General features: G+C 51.7%; 1 protein-coding gene across 2 annotated transcripts; it reads left to right on the forward strand.

Moving 5' to 3' along the window:
• Positions 1-826: 826 nt before the first annotated feature.
• CPA5 (carboxypeptidase A5) lies at positions 827-19,889 on the forward strand (the record flags this gene model as incomplete). Of its 2 annotated transcripts, XM_080701348.1 has the most annotated exons (11): positions 827-942; positions 2,351-2,432; positions 4,754-4,888; positions 10,666-10,764; positions 13,102-13,203; positions 14,356-14,457; positions 15,075-15,185; positions 15,569-15,659; positions 18,707-18,906; positions 19,211-19,295; positions 19,702-19,889. In XM_080701348.1, 11 exons carry the CDS (start codon positions 827-829, stop codon positions 19,887-19,889), a joined length of 1,311 nt encoding a protein of 436 aa, XP_080557474.1. The 2 variants fall into 2 exon arrangements, with proteins under 2 accessions (XP_080557474.1, XP_080557475.1); XM_080701349.1 differs by lacking the exon at positions 19,211-19,295 and having other exon boundaries at positions 19,702-19,854.
• Positions 19,890-20,369: the final 480 nt, after the last annotated feature.

Here is a 20,369-nt window from a genome sequence, read left to right on the forward strand (position 1 = left end):
TGCCTGTCCCAGCAGAGCGGTGACTACCTGAAGATAGAGGCTGGGACCTGGGCGGAATTCCTTCTCCTACAATCTCTAGTTCCTTCTCCTCCCTTCCCCCCGTGGCAGCTGCAGCTCAGACCTAAACCGTGGCTGTGGCTAAGAGTTAAGGCCTTCGAAGTAATAATACGTCGCGTTGCGTAGGCTTCGCCAGGCCTCTTCTCCCAGGCTCTAGCACTCCCCCAAACCCCATGAGGTAGGGAAGGGAGGTGTGGTCAACCCTGTTTGACCGAGCAGTTAGGTAGCTGAGATTAGAGAGACAAGGTTAGTGGCCCCAGATCTTTTGGGCGGGAACTGGGAGACTGGTTCTCTGCCTCTGTCTGAGTTCAGTGGCCTTTCAGTGATGTCCACACCCCTGTGTGTAAGAGGATGCAGCCCAGGGAGAGCGAGTAGATGGGGAGAGGGAGATGGAGCGCAAAGAAGCAGTTTCACAGGAGAGGGAAGAGAGGAGCCACGTCCTAAGGACACTTGCTACTCCCAATAGGAGGCTGGTCCAAGACACCCCCATTCCCCTAGAGGAAAGAGAAGCTAAGGAAAGGGCTTGTCTTCCTCTTTCTCTCTCCCTCTCCCCTTCCTAGTAGAGGATTTGCCTAGGGAGAGGAGCGGGACAGTGTGGGGAGGTATCTGGCTCTCTCCAGGCGTGGTACGAGGGAGCCTCATGCTGGGTGCCCCGGAATCTCATGTCCATTCTCAGGCCGGGCCTCTGCCTTCAGATGCTGTGCTGTCCTGAGGCCTGGACCATGCTTGGGTGTGAAGAAAGCCCTTGAAGTCCGCCTGGGGGAGCAGCATGCAGGCCAGCCTAGGAGGAGGCACGCGCTCGGGGCTGTCCCCTGTGCACAGGGGCACGCTCCTGGTCTGCAGTTTTCTCCTGGCAGCAGTTTGGGGCCAAATGAATTTCACAGGGTGAGTGGCTGCTATCTGGTGGGAGGGGCTGGGAAGGGACCTGGGTGTGTCCCAAGGTGTGCGTGTGAGTTGTGTGTGTGTGCATGTGTGTGTGCGAGTGTGCGTGTGTGTGTGTGTGTGTGTGTGTGTGTGTGTGTAGCGTATGTGGCTGTCCTGCTGAGACTCAATCAAAATACAGAAGTCAGGACTTTGGTTTTCATCCAGAACCAGCTTCCAGTGACTCCCTAGTCCCCCTTCTTCTACTCTAGGGCCAGTTGCTCGGTGGAGTTACTATCTCTCCCCAAGTCCAGAGTTCTGGAGTCTGGAAGTTTTCAGGGAGCGAAGAATTCTCTGAAATCATATATAAGTTTTCCATACGTACTCCTGTGGGGGTGAAGGGTTCATAGCTTCCTTCAGATTATTATGGGATTAGAAACCCCCACAAGACCAATACACCGCTACCCCAAAATGGATGTAGTCTTCTCCTCCTTTGAATAACAGCAAAGTCTAGCTGGGTGTGGTGGCATATGCCTATAATCTCAATTCTTGGGGGACTGAGATTCCCAGGGAGGATCACAGGTTCAAGGACAACCAATGCAGTGAGCCATTTAGCAACTTTAGTGAGACCTCGTTTCAACATAAAGAATACAATAGGGCTGGGGGTGTAGTTCAAAGATAGAATGCCTCTGGATTTATCCTCAGTACCACAAAACAAAACAGCATCAGCAAAAAATAAAATAAATAAAATAAAAATCCAGCAAATTCTAGGGTAAGCTCCAGGCCCTCAGTGGATGTGATTTGTGAGCCTCCCTGAATCCCAGAAAATAGGTCCTCCACAGAATCCCCATAGCAGAGAAGAGACACAGCTTGGAGAAGAGGTCACCGCCATGGTCTCAGAACCAGGGAGGGAGCTGGCCCACCCCAGCCATGGGACCAGCTCACATGCATTTCCACCTCCTATCTGGAGGAGAAGGAACTCAGCCCCCGCTATGAGGCGGGTGTATCTGATCTCCCCTTGCATGGGGTTTGGGCAGACCATGGCCAGGGCCCCTGTCTGGAGAGCACTTGGGGTCACCCTTGGTCCCCCAGCCCATGTTATCTGCTCCTCACTCCCCTCATCCCTCTGTTCTATGTGTGGGGGGCGTGCTCACACAGATACACCAGTCCCCATGGACCTTTCCCATCCTGTGTTCCCGGTCTCGGCTTTGGGCTTCTCGGCAGCACTGGTAGGCTTTGTTTAGTCACTGGGGTGGCCTGGCCTTGTGGCTGGAGGCCTCCCCACTCCAGGCTGAAGCACGGTGTGGCTCCTGACCTGTGAGTCCTTCCTGCAGGCACCCTCAGCCCACCCCTTCTCCTCTGCCTCCTCCAAGCCACACGGTCTTTGGGGAAGCCGCCTCCGCAGCATCCTCCGCCCTCCTGTGTTTTCCAGGGACCAGGTTCTTCGAGTCCTGGCCAAAGATGAGGAGCAGCTTTCACTCCTCAGGGATCTGGAGGGTCGGAAACCCCAGAAGGTGAGGAAGCCCAGGGTGTGGGGACACTCCCTACAGCAGGGTGCTCCTCAGCTCTCTGTCCTGCTCCCAAACCCAAAACCCTGCTAAGGTCTCTGCCACAGATCACGAAACTGGAAAAATCAAATGTGGCTCCTCTTCAAGAAAGCTAGTGGACATTTGCCCACAGGGTCAGGTGGCCTTTCTTTTTATTTTTTCTTCTTTTCTTTTCTTTTCTTTCTTTTTTTTTTTGGTGGTACTGGGGGTAGAACCCAGAGGCTTTCTACCTCCAGGCTATACTCCCAGACCTATTTTATATTTTATTAGGAATCAGGGTCTCAGTAGGTTGCTGAGAGCCTCACTAAGCAGCTGAGGCTGGCTTCGAACCTGTGCAATCCTCCTGTCTCAGCCTCCCAAGCACGGGGATTACAAGTGTGCGCCACCACGCCCGGCGTTCTTTTTTTTTTTTTTTTTAAACAGTCTTTGGTCGGGATGGTGGAGCACTCTTGTAATCCCAGCATTCAGGAGGCAGAGACCGGAGAATCGTAGATCACGAGCAACCTCAGCTACTTAGCGAGGCCCTTCGCAACTCAGTGAGACCCGGTTTCAAACGAAAGAACAAAAAACACAGGGCAGGGGGTGTAGCTCAGAGGTAGAATGCCCCTGGGTTCCATTTATTTTATTTTAAATTTATTTAAAATTAATAAAATAAATAAATAAATAAATAAATAAATAAATAAATAAATAAACAAACAGTCTCTCTGGGTTGCTGGGAGGCTTGTTCATTGCTGAGGTTGTCCTTGAACCTGTGATCCTCCTGTCTTATCTCCTGTGCCAGCACATTTGGTGCGCCAGGCGACTTTCCTAGGCGGTGGCTCCCTACCTTCCTTCTCCTAAATGTCTGGAATGTCCTAAATCCACATGGGATGCAAAAACTTCCGGGTGGATGCCACGTAGCGCAGAGACTGGACGCGGCTCCCTTTTGATCGAATTGGCGCAGCTTGGCAAACCTGTATTTTATTTGTTCACTCCTGTCAGCCCCAGCTTCTGTTTCCAAGAACGCTTGTCCTCTACTACAAGTTTTCAAGATGGAAAACATTTTCTTTGACAATTATAATAGAAGGATTTGTTTGAGGGCTGCTGAAGCAATCAGATATTGCTGGACGTGACCCAAAGTCCTCACTCTTATTTGAGTGTCCCTATCAGTGAGGACTCATGACACTTTATAAGTCTTTACATTTTACAAATGGAAAAACAGATGTAGGGCTCAGGGCTTCAGAAGTTTCTCCCGCTTTTCCAGGAATCCATCAGGAGCCATGATGAGCCCCACTGCTGACCTGGGCTTTGCTAATGTCCCGGGTGACCAATAGGCTCACTGTTAGGAGCTCTTTTTTTTTTTTTTTTTTTTTTTTTAATGGTACTGGGGTTCCTGGAAACCCTTCTACCTCTGGGCTACACTCAGACCTATTTTTTGTATTTTTTAAATTTGGAAACAGGGTCTCTTAAGCCAGCTAGGCTAGCTTTGAACCTACGCGATCCTCCTGTGTCTGCCTCCCAAGTGCGGGGATTACAAGCGTGCGCTACCACGTTCAGCTGTTAGGACCTCTTTAGGGCTCAGTGGATCCGGGCAAAATGGCAGTGGGTGAGGGAGGCTGGGTGGGGAAAAGGTGCTTGACTGCAGGGAAAGAAACTTGGGAAGCCGGGCGTGGTGGCGCACACTTGTAATCCCAGCATTCGGGAGGCTGAGACAGGAGGTCGCAGTTCGCAGACAGCTTCAGCTACTTAGAGAGGCCCTCTGCAACTCTGAGAACCTGTTTCAAAACAAAGAATAAAAAATAGGGCTGGGGATATAGCTTGGAGATAAAATGCCCCTGTGTTCCATCTCCAGTACCACAAAAAAAAAAAAAAGAAAAGAAAAAGAAAGAAAGAGAAACTTGGCCACTTGGGGATTTTGTTTACTTGTCCCAGTGTTTCTGCTCACATTCCAGTTTTCCTTATGGAACTGGAGCTTGTGTGTGTGTGTGTGTGGGGGGGTGTGTTACTGGGGATAGAACCCAGGGGCCTTCTACCTCCGGGTTATACTCCCAGACTTATTTTATACTTTATTTGGAAACAGGGTCTCACTAAGTTGCTGAGAGCCTCACTAAGTAGCTGAGGCTGGCTTCAAACCTTCGCGATCCTCCTGTCCCAGCCTCCCAAGTGTGGGGATTACAAGCGTGTGCCACCATACCCGGCTGGAGCTCTTTTAAGTTTAAGAAAAAAACCACTTGGCTCTCCAGGGCACCCATAGGATTGTAGAAGGACAGACAATCAACACAAGTGTTTTTATTTCCTTTGTGAACAAGGTGGACTTCTGGCGTGGCCCAGCCAGACCCAGCCTCCCCGTGGATATGAGGGTTCCTTTCTCTGAACTGAATGAAGTCAAAGCTTATCTGGAGTCCCACGGCCTTGCTTACAGCATCATGATAAAGGACGTCCAGGTGAGGTCGCGCCCTGGCCCCGCAACAAGGATGTCGGCATCCAGGTTGCTTTCTGGTTGAGTGGGGCCCAATGTGGAGGAGGAATATTTGGGCCGAAAACAGACATTTTGCTTCTGGAAATTTGCATGCTTTGTGAGGAATCGGGAGGAATCGAACTGCACATTTCTCAGACAAAACTTCGTCTGGGGGATGGGGACTATGCTCATAGTGCGTGAGGATGCTGTGGGTTGTGGGGGAATCGTTTTAGGGAAGAATTTGCAGCTTAAGTGCAAAACAGGAGACTGGATGAAGACAGGAGGAAACAGCTGGGGTCTTTCCTAGGCCTCTCGTCCCAGTCATGGAGTGCAGGGAGGGGGAGGGGCGAAAGAAGCCCAGTGCAAGCCCCGCTGTGCTTCCCTGCCCCACCGCCTCCTTCCACGCTGGGCTCTGTGTGGGCATCTCCCCCACATGGAATTCTCCCAGAGGAGAAAGCAGTTCTGGGAGAGAGGCTGCAGGTCAGACCTGGGGAAGGACGGAGGGAGCCTTATCCTGGGCAGCTCTCGTCCGGCCTCCCCTCCCCTCCCCGCTCCGCACCCCCCAGGGTCTCCTCTGAGCATCCTGAAATTTTATTTCAACTGTTCTGTCTTCAAGGATGTCCCAAAGACCCCCTAAAAGGTGCAGACAGCAAGCCTCCCCCGAAACTGATTCTTGTGGGTACCACTTAGACCATAAGCCTCTCGGCGACCTCCTTGAGCGGAGGCTGTTGCCGGCCATGTACCTGTGGAGTTGTGTCCACAGAGAATCAGTCCCAACCATGTTGTTCAGCACTAATCTCCTCTAAGGCTCCGAGTGTGGGAACACGGAGCCTCCCGGCGCGCACACTTGACACGGCATGCCAAGGGATAAAGGCATTAGGCCGCATTCCTTTCCCATGCAGGCCCAGGGCTGGGGCACTTGGGTCTATTCAAAGTCCTTTATCCCTCATCAGGCACATCTGTTTCCCGCTCAACATGTGGGGGTGGGATGTTTCTCTAATTAAATCCCCCACAAACAAAAATGGGGGAAACTCCCACAGACAAAAGAGGCTACCACATCAAAAGAAATAGAACTTAATTCTTGTTTTTAGCCCATGCCTCTATTTGGCAGTTCACATTTCCCTACTCCTGCCGTGCCCTGGGAACCCCATGGCATTTGGCCAACAGATACGAAGAGGTCTTGAAAAGCTCTTTGTTGATCTCTGCCCACCAGGGATGGTCTCGGAGTCACCTCTGAGCCAGGGACCCGCCAGGCTGGCTTTCCAACAGCTCTGCGTCTGCACAGTATCAAGCCCTGCCTGTCACCCTGGAGGTCGCTCTGAGGCTTTGGGGGCGAGGGCAGGGCGTGGGGGCGGGGCGAGGCCCTTGATCCGGGTGATTTGTGGTGATGATGGTGATTTGTGGGGAGGGGTGGGACGGGGCGGCTCAGGCGCTGACAGGACATGGGAAGGGCTTTGTAGCACTTTGGTTGGTGGCGACCAGGTTTATTTGAGATATCGACAACACAGGCCTGATTTTTCCCTCCGGGCTCTTGATTGTCTCTTGGCTTAATGCCCCTTACATGGTGAGCCCTCAATAACTGTCTGCAGGATAAATGACCCTGTTGGCGGGTCCAGGACAGGCGTGTGCGGAGGCACCTGGTTAATATGTCGGCCTTTGTCTCTTCTCTGCCCGTAAGGCTCAGTGACATCCCCCACCACTGCGTCTTTGCGCTTCTGCCTCATCGGTGGGACTTAAAGCAATGTTAGTTGAATTAATGGATGTGAGGAGAAAAGGAAACAGGAGAAGGGTGTGTTTGGTGGCTGGGGCCAGGCGGGGAGGGAGTGGGAAAACCCAACTTCTGGCTTTAGTGCTCGTGCCCGGGCTTGGGTCCGCTCAGTCCACCCACGACACAGAGGTGCCTACTGTGTGCTGGGTATTGGGTAAAGTGCTGGAAATACAAAGAGAAAAGCCATCCCTCGCATATCCAGGGAGGTGGAGGGCGTGGGGGATGGGAGCGCATCCACGATTACAATGCAGAGGATGAGTGCGCTGGGCAGGTTGCTATGGGAGCGAATACAAGAGGAGCTGCAAGTGTTGGTGCTGAGAAGGCGGTAATTACTGTGTGGCTGGAGAGAGGGGAAGGGGGGCCGGGAGGAGAAGGGGCCGCCACCCCGACGGGATGAGACCGGACCCCATAGCCAAGCCATCCTCTGCCGCATGAATGGCCCGGGATTTTACTCCCCAAACTTCTGGGGAGCCTTCCGAGGGGCTTTGACATGATCAGATTTGCATTTCAGAAAAATAAAATAAAATAAAATACCACTCTGACAGTGATAGTGTTGAGTTGGGGACAGGGCCAGGGGGAGACTGACAGGCAGGAGGTGGTAAGGAAATTGCAGTGGGCCAGGCAAGAAATTATCTGATTCCGAGTGAGCTCTATTTGCATTTAATTTTTCTTCACCTCCTCGTTCTTTTCAGCCCTTTGGTGTTTTTTTTCCCCCTGGGGTGAGTCACCATGAAAAAGCTTCACTTGAGCAATCAGCTCTGTGGATTTTAATGGCTTTTTTTCTGATTACAAAATTAATAAATATTCATGTTAGATAATTTGAAAAATAGGGGAAAAGCACAAGAAGAAAACAAAAATCACCCATCCTCTGACCATCTACAGCAGAATACAATTTAGCGTACATATTGCTTCACCAATTCCCCCCTCTCTCCTGGATCATTTCCATTAGCATACAAATAGAGAGTTATTTATCCCATCTTTAAAAATCCTCTCTTGATCCTACCCCTTCCTCCTCCAGCCATCACCCCATTTCCCTGCTTCCCTATAGAGCAAAACTCTCAGAAATACTGACTTTGGAAACTTGTCCTGCCTGCCAATCTCCTGGGGCAGACTGTCGCCCCTCACTTCATCTATGTGAGTGGCCAGAGATCAGAGCTGTGCCTAACTTAACCAGTGACCTAGCTTTGCCGTAACCCGACCCCCAGCTTGGCCAGCCCAACTAGAGAACATTGCTATTATAATTGCTTAGCGTACGGTTGGTGCTCAAATGTAAAAAATAAACAGTGTCAAGGGGGCACGGAGAAAAGAGGACCCGGGTCGGTGTATCGGTGTTGACTGGCCCAAGTGACCATTAATGGGGCTATCTGCTGTCCAGCTGCAACAGATGCCATATTCCCTTTGGAAAAATCCAGATTTCCTAGTCATGTCTTGTAATGATCCATCACGGAGCCCCGGAGTCACTCCAAGAGTTAGTACTGGCCTTTCTGTCCGTTGGCAACAGCCTAGCTAACCTTTGCTCGAGGCTACTCCATCCAGGTAACAGTTCTTCATCTTTCTAATCCACATGAGAACACTTTATTTATTTATTTATTTTTTGTGGTACTGGGGTTCCTGGAAACCCTTCTACCTCCGGTTACACTCCCAGACCTATCTTTATATTTTTATTTGGAAACAGGATCTCTTAAGCCAGCGAGGCTGGCTTCGAACCTGCGCGATCCTCATGTCTCTGCCTCCCAAGCGCGGGGGTTATGCCCGGCAGCATAACACTTTAGAGTATGCACTAAAGTATGTGGTAACATGACTTCCCATTTAAGGAGGGGAAACCAAGGCATGAGGAATTCGCCCGAGTTAGCAAGTGTGTAGGGTCTAATCTGGGGCCTCCTGGTGGGGTCCGGCCTTGACCTCAGAGGTGGTCCATTCTAACAAAATCAGAACAAGAGCCCCTCCCTGGGTAGCGTCTGGACCATCGGGGCCTTTGGCCAACATTAGGTCTGGAAGAGAAAGCCAAGGACCCTCCAGGAGAGGAGATTGCGGCCATCACAAACCTCCCACCGTGCTTCCATGAGCGGTGTCTGTCCATCAGCCCCAGCTTTGGGCCTGGGATCTCCTCCCCGCCTCTGCCCTGGGTTGCCATTCTTGGCTTAATGCCCCCACCCTTCCTTACCCTTTTCGTAAATTAATTCACACCAAGGCACCAGGGTGTTGCCATCCCTGTCAGGTTATGGCTTCCAGGGAGGCAAATGGCTTCTGAGTTATTTATTTATTTAGCTTTTTCCCGAGGATCCCGGCAGGGCTGTAATGAGGCATTGGGAGCAGGGCCGTGTTCTTAGCTTTCCCACCCCCTCCCTGGGCCCTGGGGTGGGAATGAACATCTGTGCTGTTTTCAAGCCAGAGTAGATTAATGTTCCTGGAACTGGGGCCCAGCCGAGAGGGCCTGAGCATTCCCAACTCCTAAGAGGGTGTCACATCCATTCGCAAGGCGGGAGGGTGTTTGGGAAGCTATTTGCAGTTTGGTGCTGACCTCCGGTTTGCCTCTGAGCTGTTTTGTGGAAGGAGGGCTGGCCTGGGAGCTGTCTTCCTGTGGGTGTCCCCGGGGCTCAGTCAGTGGGCTGAGAAGACTCTCTCGCCCTCTCCTCCCAGTTTCTCTGACCCCTGCCTCAGGCCCTTCACCAACCCTAGGAGATTAGTCCACCAGACCCCATAACTTCATTCTGGTGAGGCCAGAGGGGACGCCTTGGTCCAGCTGCTGTCCCCCGCAGCTGCTCACCGCAGCTGGCTGTACCAGCCCGCGATGGTAGCACACTTCGGTCACGGGGTGGGGGGGTCCTGAGATATGGGTGGATTTCCTGGGAAGAACACACATTCCTTCTGTAAGAGCTTCCCAGGGTGCTTGTGAGTAGCCCGTGAGAACCAGTTTCACCACTAACCCCAGCGGTGCCCAGGCGCGGAAGACCCCGAGCCCAGCCAGCCCAGCCAGAAAACATTGCAGTAACAATCACCTAGCATGTAGTTGGCGCTTAAACACACAACAAGCCCCAGACATCGATTTGCAGCCCCATTTTAAGACCTATGAGGACAAGCAGACTGGCCCTCAGGGCTGAGCGCGTCCCTCGTCCATAGCAGGTGGTGAGGGGACCCCCTCTCCCAGCCCCAGGATGGAAGGCTTCATGGCTGCTACTTTGCACGAGCCATTAGGGCTATTTGGATAGAGATTGTTTATTCATTTAAGAACCCTTACTTCTTGAAGTAAGATAAGCACACTGCCAAAATGTAAAAATAGAGAAAAGAATTACTTGAATTTCCATTCTTCCTGTCCTAACAGGCATCGGTGGCATTCTATTGAAAACTTTTTTTTTTTTTTTTTGGCATTTTAGTATTTTTTCCCCTATGTTTGCAGGGTACTTGATTTTTCATTATTTTAAAAACATTTTTAATTGCAAGAGCAGTATGATAGAATTTCTAGCTGTTAACATTTTGTGCATTTGTGTGTTTTCTTTGTCTCTCTGTTCCTATATAGACACGTATGCAGATATGCATAGCTATGTATATGTGTCATTGCTGGCCTTTAGTCTTGATAGAAAGCCTTAAGGAACCCAGGGCTAGGAACTAGAGTATCTGGTTCTTATCTCGCCTCTGTCACTCCTTAGCTTTGCCATTAAGTCTCCTCACCTCTCCAATCTGCTTTATCTCTAAAATGTGAAGAGTCAATTCCTCCCTGGCCTCTGCTCATCTCACCAGACCAAGTGAGATCCTGAGGATAAAGATACTCGCTAAACTGAAAGGCTCTGGTCCAAAGGAAGGCATTGTCAAGACTTGCCTGTGACCCAGAGCTACAAACAAGGGCGCCTTGGGTGGGCGAAGATTCTGGTCGGCCTCCCCTGTGGTAGAGGGATCCAGGCATGCTGAGTGCTGGGTGCTTTTGTCCCTGGGTGCCAAAGGTTAAAGGGCACCTGCCCATCTCACTGTGACCCAAGCTGGGTTCTGTCCTCTCCTAGGTGCTGCTGAATGAGGAGAGGGAAGCCATGGCAAGATCCCGCAGGCTGGAGCGCAGCACCAGTAGCTTCAGTTACTCCTCCTATCACACCCTGGAAGAGGTAGGCTAGTCTGGTCCAGCTCCAGGCTCTCTTATACATCTGGGCCTTTGTGGTCTCCAGACGCAGGGAGAGACCAGTGAAGGATGATGGAGTCTATGGGAGACTGTCAGCTTGGGACCACGCAGCAGGCACTTGTGAAGGTCTGTTAGGTAGTTAGCTTGAAGTGGTCCAGAAGGCAGTATGCAGGTGGAAGGACTGCAGTCAGCAGCACCCTAGGCAGGAACAGAGCGGAGCAAAGGGTCTACTTGGCAGAATACTAAGGAAGAGAGAGAGTCATTTCGGGCCAAAATAGCTCTGGCAGAAGCTGCCTTCATATCCCGTTGTCTAGGGAGGGATCCAGGGGTCTCGACCTTTCCAATCCTGGTGTTCAATGGCCCTAGCTACGGGTGCTTAGGGGTGTACGGGGTAGGATGCCAGACACATTGGAGAGCCATGCTTGTAGAATCAGAGTGGTCTTCACTTGGAAAAAAATTCATGATCACACCGAGAGCCAGGTAGGGCAGGTATGACTGATGGTGACCTCTTTATAAGGGAGAATGTACAAGGGGGGGGTGCAGGAATGGCCACCTCTTAGAAAAACTGAAGGCAGGGGCCTCATTTTACATGTAAAGGACATGATATTATTTATATTGTCCACTCTGTTATTATCATTTTTCAATTTTACAAGATCTGTAATATAGGATCTTTTTTTGGGGGGGGGTGGTACTGGGGATGGAACCCAGAGGCTTTCTACCTCTGGGATATACTCCCAGACCTATTTTATATTTTATTTGGAAACAGGGTCTCACTAAGTTGCTGAGAGCCTCACTAAGTAGCTGAGGCTGGCTTTGAACCTGTGCGATCCTCCAGTCTCAGCCTCCCAAGCGCGGGGAATACAAGCGTGCGCTGCCAGGCCTGGCAGAGGATCTATTTTCTTTCTTTCCTTCCTTCCCCCCACCCCTCTGGCACTGAGGATTGAACCCAGAGCTTTCTACCTCTGAGCTAGACCCCCAGCCCTGTTTATTTGTTTGTTTATTTATTTTTGTAGTACTGGGGATTAAGTCCAGGGGCATTCTACCTTTAAGCTATATTCCCATTCCCAGCCCTATTTTATTTTTTATTTGGAAATAGGCTCCCACTAAGTTGCTGAGGGCCTCACTAAATTGCTCAGGCTGGACTTGAACCTGCGATCCTTCTGTCTCAGCCTCCCAAGTACTGGAATTACAGGCATGTATCACCATGCCCAGCTCCTTTTCTTTTTTCTTTTTCTTTTTTCATTGTGTGTGTGTGTGTGTGTGTGTGTGTGTGTGTGTGTGTGTGTGTGTATGGTACCAGGAGTATTCTACTTCTGAACTACATCTCAGCTCCCTTCTCCTCCTCCTCCTCCTCCTCCTCCTCCTCCTCCTCCTCCTCCTCTTCCTCCTCCTCCTCCTCCTCCTCCTCCTCCTCCTTTTCTCCTTCTTTTTACTTTGAAACAGTGTCTTGACAGGTTGCTGCTGAGTGTCTTGCTAAATTGCTGAGGCGAATCTCAAATCTGTAATCCTCCTGTCTCTGTCTCCCAAGTACTGGGATTATAGGTGTGCACCACCATGGCTTTGTTTTCTTTCATTTCTTAATTATGTGTATTGAAAGGACAACAGAACAAAATAATATAGTCTGTCACTATTTATTGATGCTAAAGATAAATAAAATATAAACCCTGCCTTCAAGGAGTCTAGAATCTAAAAGGGAGGAGAAGCCGGGGTGATGGTACACACTTGTTAATACCAGTACTTGGAAGGCTGAGACAGGAGGATTGTGGGTTTGCGGACAGCCTCAGCCACTTAGTGAGGCCCTCTGCAATTTAGTGAGAGTAAAGAATAAAAAATAGGACTGGGGGCATAGCTTGGAGGTAGAATGCTCCTGGGTTCCATCATCAGTACCATAAATAAATAAATAAATAAATAAATAAATAAATAAATAAATAAATAAATAAATAAATAATTGAAAACAATGCTACAAGGTCTGTTAGATTTGTCAAATGCATTGAATAAGCCAAAGAAAGAAGGCAAGAGAGAGGATTTTCAACAGAGAATCATGCCTGGGGATTTGGGTAGGCTCAGCACATGCTGTTCTCCCAGGCAAAGGCATAGCTCTACCCAGGGATGAGGAACCTGGCAATCTAGTGAGACCGCAGCTCACTGCCCTTAGTTAGCTCCTAGGGTATCTTCAATTTTCACAATTCTTGACCTGGGTTCTTTTAGACTCTCAAAGGAGGTGGAGAAAAGGTGGTATGGGGGAAGGAGACTATTCAGAGACACCTTGGGGCTCACCCTACTCCCCAGTAACTGCCAATCTGATAGACTTCATTCTTTTCAGATATACAGCTGGATTGAGAACTTTGTCACTGAGCATTCAGATATTGTTTCTAAAATTCACATTGGCAACAGCTTTGAAAATCGCTCCATTCTTGTTCTGAAGGTAAAAGCTTTCTGGGTCAACTAGTGGACTGACTCTACAGTGAGAGCCAAGCTAGAGCTCAAGGAGGTAGTGACTGGATGGGAGTTTTGGGGAAAGGGAAGATGTATCTACTCCCATCTTGGGGCAACTCATGAACTTTGAGATTGTGCTATTCAGGGGTCCACCCTTGAATACTTGAAGGCATGGCAGGTGACCGTGCAGTGACCTGGTCCGGAAGCAGTGGGAGGGTTGCTGGGGCGTGGGGCTGCAAGGTGGCAGTTGTCACCTGGACTTGGGTGAGTCAGTGTTCTTCCTGTTGCTTCACGTGTTAAGTGGGTAAGAGGTACACAAAGGGCTCATATGACAATGACTGGATCATCTGGCTCAGGCAGACCCCACAGATAGGTCCAAGTCTCCGGAGGAACCCTCCCAGCCCCCCACCGAGGCCCCCCGGACAGCACTTGAGCAAACTTGGCAATGGAGGTGTCCTGTCATGAAGGAAGCAAGGAGGGGCAAGCGCAGAGCCCACTGGGAAAAAGCCCTCGGGAGTGTGGGCCTCGTGGGGCACTTGACAGCAGCTGTCAGGAAACACAAGCGCGGCTGCTCTCAACAATGCTCTGGTGGACGTTCAGCCACAGCTGCGTGCTTCACCTAACTTGGCCCCCAACCGCACCTGTTTCTGCTTCCATTCCCCCACCAGCGTGTCTCTGTAGTGTTGCTACTCAAAGTGTGTCCCTTGCACGCCACCTGGGAGAGTGTGTGTTAGACGTGCTGAACCCCGGGCCCCTCCCCAGACCTGCCGAATCAGAATCTGCAGTTTTGTTAGATACTGGAGGGGTGGGATGGGGATCCCTGTGCCCATTGCAGCTTGAGAAGCACTAGTCTTAAGATGCCTTCCATCCTGGGAAATTCTGTGTTTCTGTCTGGATCACGTTGCCCTCCTAGACATCGCTGTGGGGCCAAAGGCTTCTATACATATGTACTTCAGGGGCATGTGTGCATCATGGTCACACCCGCTGCATGCACCCCATCTCTCAGGCTAAGCACATCTGGCACACAGAGCCATCCCAGGCAGCGAGGGTCCACCGGGGCCCTCCTTCCATGAAGCCCAGCGATAGCGCTACAGCTCTCTCTGGCCAATCCTCTGTTTGGGGTCCTGGTTCTTTTCCCTAGTTCAGCACTGGAGGTTATCAGCGCCCGGCTATCTGGATTGACACTGGGATTCACTCCCGGGAGTGGATCACCCATGCTACTGGCATCTGGACTGCCAAGAAGGTCAGCAGGGGCCTGCAGCTGAGGGCAGCCATGATGGCGGCTGGAGCTTGGGGGAGGGGCTGGTCAGTATTTTTTTTTGTGTGTGTGTGTGTGTGTGGATCTAGGGATGGAACCCAGGGAAATTTGACCTCTGAGCTATACCCCCTGCCCTATTTTTAGAATAAAGAATATTATTTAAAATAAAGAATATTATTTTGAAACAGGGTCTCACTAAGTTGTAGAGGGCCTCACTAAGTAGCTGAGGCTGACTGTGAACTGCGATCCTCTGGTCTCAGCCTCCCAAATGCTGGGATTACAAGCTTGTGCCACCATGCCCGGCTGGCTGCTCAGTATTTAATGGTATGATCCAGTTGAAAAATTAGGCTTAGTTCCTTTAATTCCTACTCTACCCCCTCCTACCCTGTGGAACAACTACTGCATGCTCTGGCCTTTGGCAGCACAGGGCCCACATCTATCCTCTGTCCTCCAGTTGTTTAAAATTCAAGACTTTGATTCTGGACGAGGATGTACTTGATAACCTGGTGACACCTCTTCTTGCAGCCGCTGGCTGTGCTAATGTCCTGTTTCACCTCTTAGGAGAGCCCAGAGGCCCTTCCATCCCCCATCCTTTCTTTCAGATTGTCAGTGAATACGGTACAGACAATGTCGTGACCGACATACTGAGAGCCATGGACATCTTCATAGAGCTTGTCACCAACCCTGATGGGTTTGCTTTCACCCACAGTATGGTGAGGGCACCTGGGAAGTGTGGGGTAGGGGTCAGCTCTCGGGGGGACCAGGGAAAGGTCGCCATGGCCTCTGGAGCTGGCCCTGAGAGCCTGGCCGAGGGCAGGAGGGCCGATCAGGTACCACAGCCATGCCCGCAGCCTCCACTGTGGCAAGGCCACCACTGGCAGCTGGTGTTCAAGCCTCTCCCCCAAACCTGTGCCTTGGACCACATGTATCTGCCCTGTAGCCTTGGCCCAGCCCCAGGCCAGCCCCATCCTGTCCTGGAGTTCCTCCCCTTGGCCGCCTCCTGCCCCAATAGATGGCCCTTCACGGGCCGGGATGTCAGCGTTGCCATCCCTGCGAGTGGGCCCAGGAATGGGCCACCTGACCTGGGCTTTCTCAGAACCGCTTGTGGCGGAAGAACAAGTCCAACAGACCCGGCATCTTCTGCATTGGCGTGGATCTCAACAGGAACTGGAAGTCGGGCTTTGGAGGTATGGCAATCTGCCTGTCCCGGGTGGGGCTGGAGGAGGAGATCTTGGTCTTTGGCCGGTTCTCCTACACAGGCAGGTTGTGTTGCCTCATGAGTTGGGAGGCAGGGACAGTGTTCACTAATCTGCATGAGTCAGGGCCAAGGCCAGGCAAGCACATACCTAGGATTGGCCATGGGATACGGGAGAGGTTGCACGTGTGTGTCAAATGCATACATAGGCCAAGCCTTCAGCCCCAGCTCCCAGAATGAGGGCCAACTGGGAGAGTCAAGCCCTAAACACGGCAGAGAAAGGCCTGAGGAACTACAAGTAGTCTTGCCAGCTGTTCCAAACCCAGAGCTTACGGCGCCCCCAATGTGTCCCTACGCCTTCCCTGAAGGGAGCCCAGCACAAGGAAGTCCCTTAGAATGAGGAACTGACCCGAGAGCTGTGACCTGAAATTTACCCCTTGGAGAGGTCAGAGCAATAATTCAAATATAGAATGCATGAGTCCTTGTCACCAGAGCTGGCCTGAGCCTGGCGTGTACCTCGGCCCTCCGTGACAGATGGGCTGTGTGTACCTTCAGGGCTGCACGGCCCCTGTGCTGGGTGGGAGCCTTTCTCCTGTGTCCTGTGGTATGCTTCCCTGGCTGTCTCTCTTCTTCACAATGTTAGGCAAAGATGGGGAAACTGAGTCCTCCAGAAAGCCCAGGGACAGTAGGTGCATCCCAGAAATGGAGCAGTTTGACGGGCGGGGTGCTGGGCCTCGTTCTCAGAACACACGCAGCCCTGTCCCCAGCGGCACCCAGGCTGCCCGGTGGGGAACGGGTTTGGTTTCAGTGTCATTGCTGTCGACAAGCAGAGAACATTCTGGATTAGGATATCTATCACTCTGAGACTCGCTTCTTTGGGTCTGTTCTTATTGAAAAGTAAGGCAGTCCTGAAGTACTGGAGCGAGGGCCCTGGCCCGCACGGCGGGGGCTGCCTGGGCGTCTGCGCTTTGGGTCACTCCTGCTGTGAGAGAACACGGCTGTATGAACCGAGGCCTTTCTACCTCCAATGACCTGCTGCTGCTCTGGGTGGGCGTCCATGGACCCCTCACAATTGGCCGCAGTTGGTGCCCACAGATCCCGACATAGTCTGGCTAGTGGAAAGACAAATTACCTCTTCAAGAAAATAACTGCTGTGGGTTTCTCTCCAGGGAAAAAAATATGTATATGTGCAATGTAAAAAACAATTATGGGGGGGGGGGGATAAAAGCCCAGAAGGGCCAGCGAGCTCCCATAATCCCACTACCCAAAGATTACTGCTTTTAATAATTTACCATGTCCTTCCAGAGATTTCCCTTTGCTACAAATTACATTTTTAGAGAAGGAAAAATAAATAGCTAATGAATCCATTAGCAGGTACTTGTGAAACAGGCAGGCTCAGAGGACCTTGACTGCAAACGTTAGACAGGCAGCTAATTCCCATTTGGTCAGGGGAAGATTAGTTTATTCTGCTTAGCTCAAACCAGAACTAATGGCCTGAAGTGTTTCTCCATATTTGGGCAAAGCCACCTGGCCGTTGGCAGGGGCCCGGCTCCCCGCGCTGGGCTGCGAGCTTCCTGCCTCCCCCGCTTGCTCATCTGTTGCTACTTGTCATTCAGCAAGTGGAGCAGGTGCAGGAGCTCCAGGCAGACACAACAAACAGGGCCCTGCGAGCCAGGGCCCTCTCATCCCCTTGCTCTCTGCAGGCAAGCCCCCTTCTAACTGGGTCCCCCACCCCAGGCGAGGACTGGCTGACCAAGAAAGGATGCGCTCCCAGGGACAAAATGGCCTCTGGGCTGCCTGTGGCCAGAAATAGCGAGTGTCTGGGTTGGTGACTCAGGCGGGAAGATTTTGTTTATGGTCTTATGGTCGCATTAATTTAATTGTCATGAGTTATCTGTCCCTCCCGCGGTGCCAGCCCTCACCTGCACTTTTGGGGAGGACAAGTTTGCTGCATTCCTAGAGCCTCATATGACCTGTTCCTGGGGCGAGCCTGCTGACCTTGGGGGCAAGAGGGGTGCTGTGGCATCCTCGGGAGGCTTCAGAAGTTGGGGATCCCTGGCCTCTGAACCTGGCTTGGGGGCAGCTATTTCAGGAAGAGGAGGGAGAGGAGGAACTTGCCCATGTGGTCATAACCCACAAAGCTTGGCTAGCCCGGCCCAGTGCTCCATACCATGGCCTGTGGGAAGGGGAAGACAGCAAGGGAGGAGGGGAAGGGGAAGGACCAGGGAGCAAAGACAGGAGAAGGGGACAAATTAAACATGTTGAAAATCAGAGGAGCATGGCGCTCTCTGCCCTCTTCCGCAGATGAGTTCCTGAGAACTCGCCAAGATCTCTTGGATCTGTGGTTCCAAGACCAGCTTCAGGCAGCTATGGGCTTGTTTTTTTCCCCTGGCTCTCAAGTCTGTGGAGCTCTTAGGGCCAGGGCTGGGGTAAAGCCGGAGCAGACACTGTGTCTCAGCACTCAAACGGCAGCAAAACCAAGAAGGGTCAGCCAAAGGGGTTGGGGCCAAAACCCAGCACAGAAGCACCATCTAAGGCAGACCTGCCTTTCAGATGAAACCAGTCAGGACTTTAGACCTAAAGGACAAGCCGAGGGGGCTCCCTGCAGTTCTAGAATTGCTGGGTCATGATGTGGGTCAATACTTCTCTAATGTATGAGACCAAGGTATGCAACAGTAACAAATATCTCCGTAAGTCTCAGTGGCTTAACACAGCCACACAAAGTCCAATATGGACAGATGACTTATTGACAGCTCTCCTCTGGCAGTGACAGAGGGACCCAGGATGCTGCTTCTATTTAGAATGTTTTGCTTCCAGCCACCCAGACAGAAGAGAGGGTGAAGTCACCCTTGCTCTTAACAGCCTTAAACCAGAAGTGACATCATTTCTGCTCACATTTTCCATTGGCCAGAAGCAGTCACATGACCTTGACCAAACAGGCTGGAGACATCAGGGAACACATGAGTATTTTGTGAGCACTAACTGTCCCTGCCACACCTGGAAATTCCAACCTTTGGGGTGATTTCACTTTACTTCCAGGAAATGGTTCTAACAACAACCCCTGCTCAGAGACATACCGCGGGCCCTCGCCTCAGTCGGAGCCAGAGGTGGCCGCCATAGTGGACTTTATCACGGGCCATGGGAACTTCAAGGCTCTGATCTCCATCCACAGCTATTCTCAGATGCTCATGTACCCTTATGGCCACTCTCTGGAGCCTGTTTCAAATGAGGAGGAGCTGGTAAGATGGGCTGCCTAGAGCTAGGGGAGGAGGAGGAATCTGGCGTATCCCCTGGCATCCTGGTTCACTCCCCAAATGAGGGTGGGCACAAATAGACCCAAGATAGGGAAGAGGGGAGATCGTGTTCCCACTTGTGGTCAAGTTCAAAGACAGAGGTGCTGGACCACCTTCTCACAAGATCCGTCTGCATGATGGACTCTTGAGACTCCTAAGCCCATGCTTCTCCCTAGCTGCTGAGGGTGCAGGGCTGTGTGGGGAATCACCCTGAGCCCGCGCCTCCTGCCCTCTGGTTGTCATCCTGCAGTACAGTCTTGCCAAGGACGCGGTGAAAGCCCTGTATGAGGTGCATGGGACCCAGTACATTTTTGGCAGCATCAGCACCACCCTCTGTGAGTGATCCTCCCTGGCCACAGCCCAGATGCCACATCCACCTGGACTCAGGCAGGTGCAGGCTCTCAGCAGCCTGGCAGATCTAGCTGGTCCAGGCCAGAGCTGCCTCCCACATCTGGATGGTACCCAGGCAGCTGTTCCTTTGTAGCATCCATACCTGACTTGCTGCACAGTTCCTTGAAGGGAATCAGTTTGAGAGGTCTGGGGACTTTTTTCAGGGGGAGAGATGGACTGGGAGGACAGGGTGTGGGACAGGAGGGGCCTGGGTCAGGAAGTTTGGCATGCTCTGGGCTGGGTAGGTGTTTGGCTCCCAGTGTCCACTTAGCACTCAGAATACCTCTGTCCCCTGTGACCACACCTTTTTTTCCCTTCATTTTGGGCACTTTCTGGCCCTTTGGTTTGCAGATGTGGCTAGTGGAATCACTGTGGATTGGGCTTATGACAGTGGCATTAAGTATGCCTTCAGCTTCGAGCTCCGGGATACCGGGCGCTACGGTTTCCTGCTGCCCGCCACACAGATCGTCCCCACAGCCCAGGAGACATGGATGGCGCTTCTGACCATCATGGAGCACGCCCTGAACCACCCCTACTAGCAACAATACTGGGGCTAGCCGGGATCCGGCCATCTCCCCAAGGCCTGGGACTCCTTCAAAAACCCGTTTCTGGACTTGGCTAACGAGGCACTTTCTCTAAGAGAGTTAAAGGGGGCTGCTGTGGGGGCCCAGGGAGGTGGCTTCCGCCATCCCTTCCCGCACCTGTTCCCAGATCCCTGTGAAATAGATGTGAGTTTGCCTCTAGTGTTGGCTGCCACCTGCTTGAGCGTAGCACTGAGTGGGGGACAGAGGGCAGCTCGGTGTCCACTGGGACAGCTTGACATGCCCGGGGGCACCGCTTCATCCCCCTGCTGCCTTCAGGAAAATAAGAAGCCCACAAACTATCATTTCTTCTCTTGTAGTGTCGTTGGGGCCCAGAAGAAAGACCTCACTCCTAGGAAGTTTCTAAAATACACCTTGTCCTAGAAATCTAAACATTTGACCTGACCCTGAGGGACCAATGTTTGAGCCTAAGGAGAC

Source organism: Muscardinus avellanarius (genome assembly GCF_963383645.1).
Source record: "Muscardinus avellanarius genome assembly, chromosome: 9".
NCBI lineage: Eukaryota > Metazoa > Chordata > Mammalia > Rodentia > Gliridae > Muscardinus > Muscardinus avellanarius.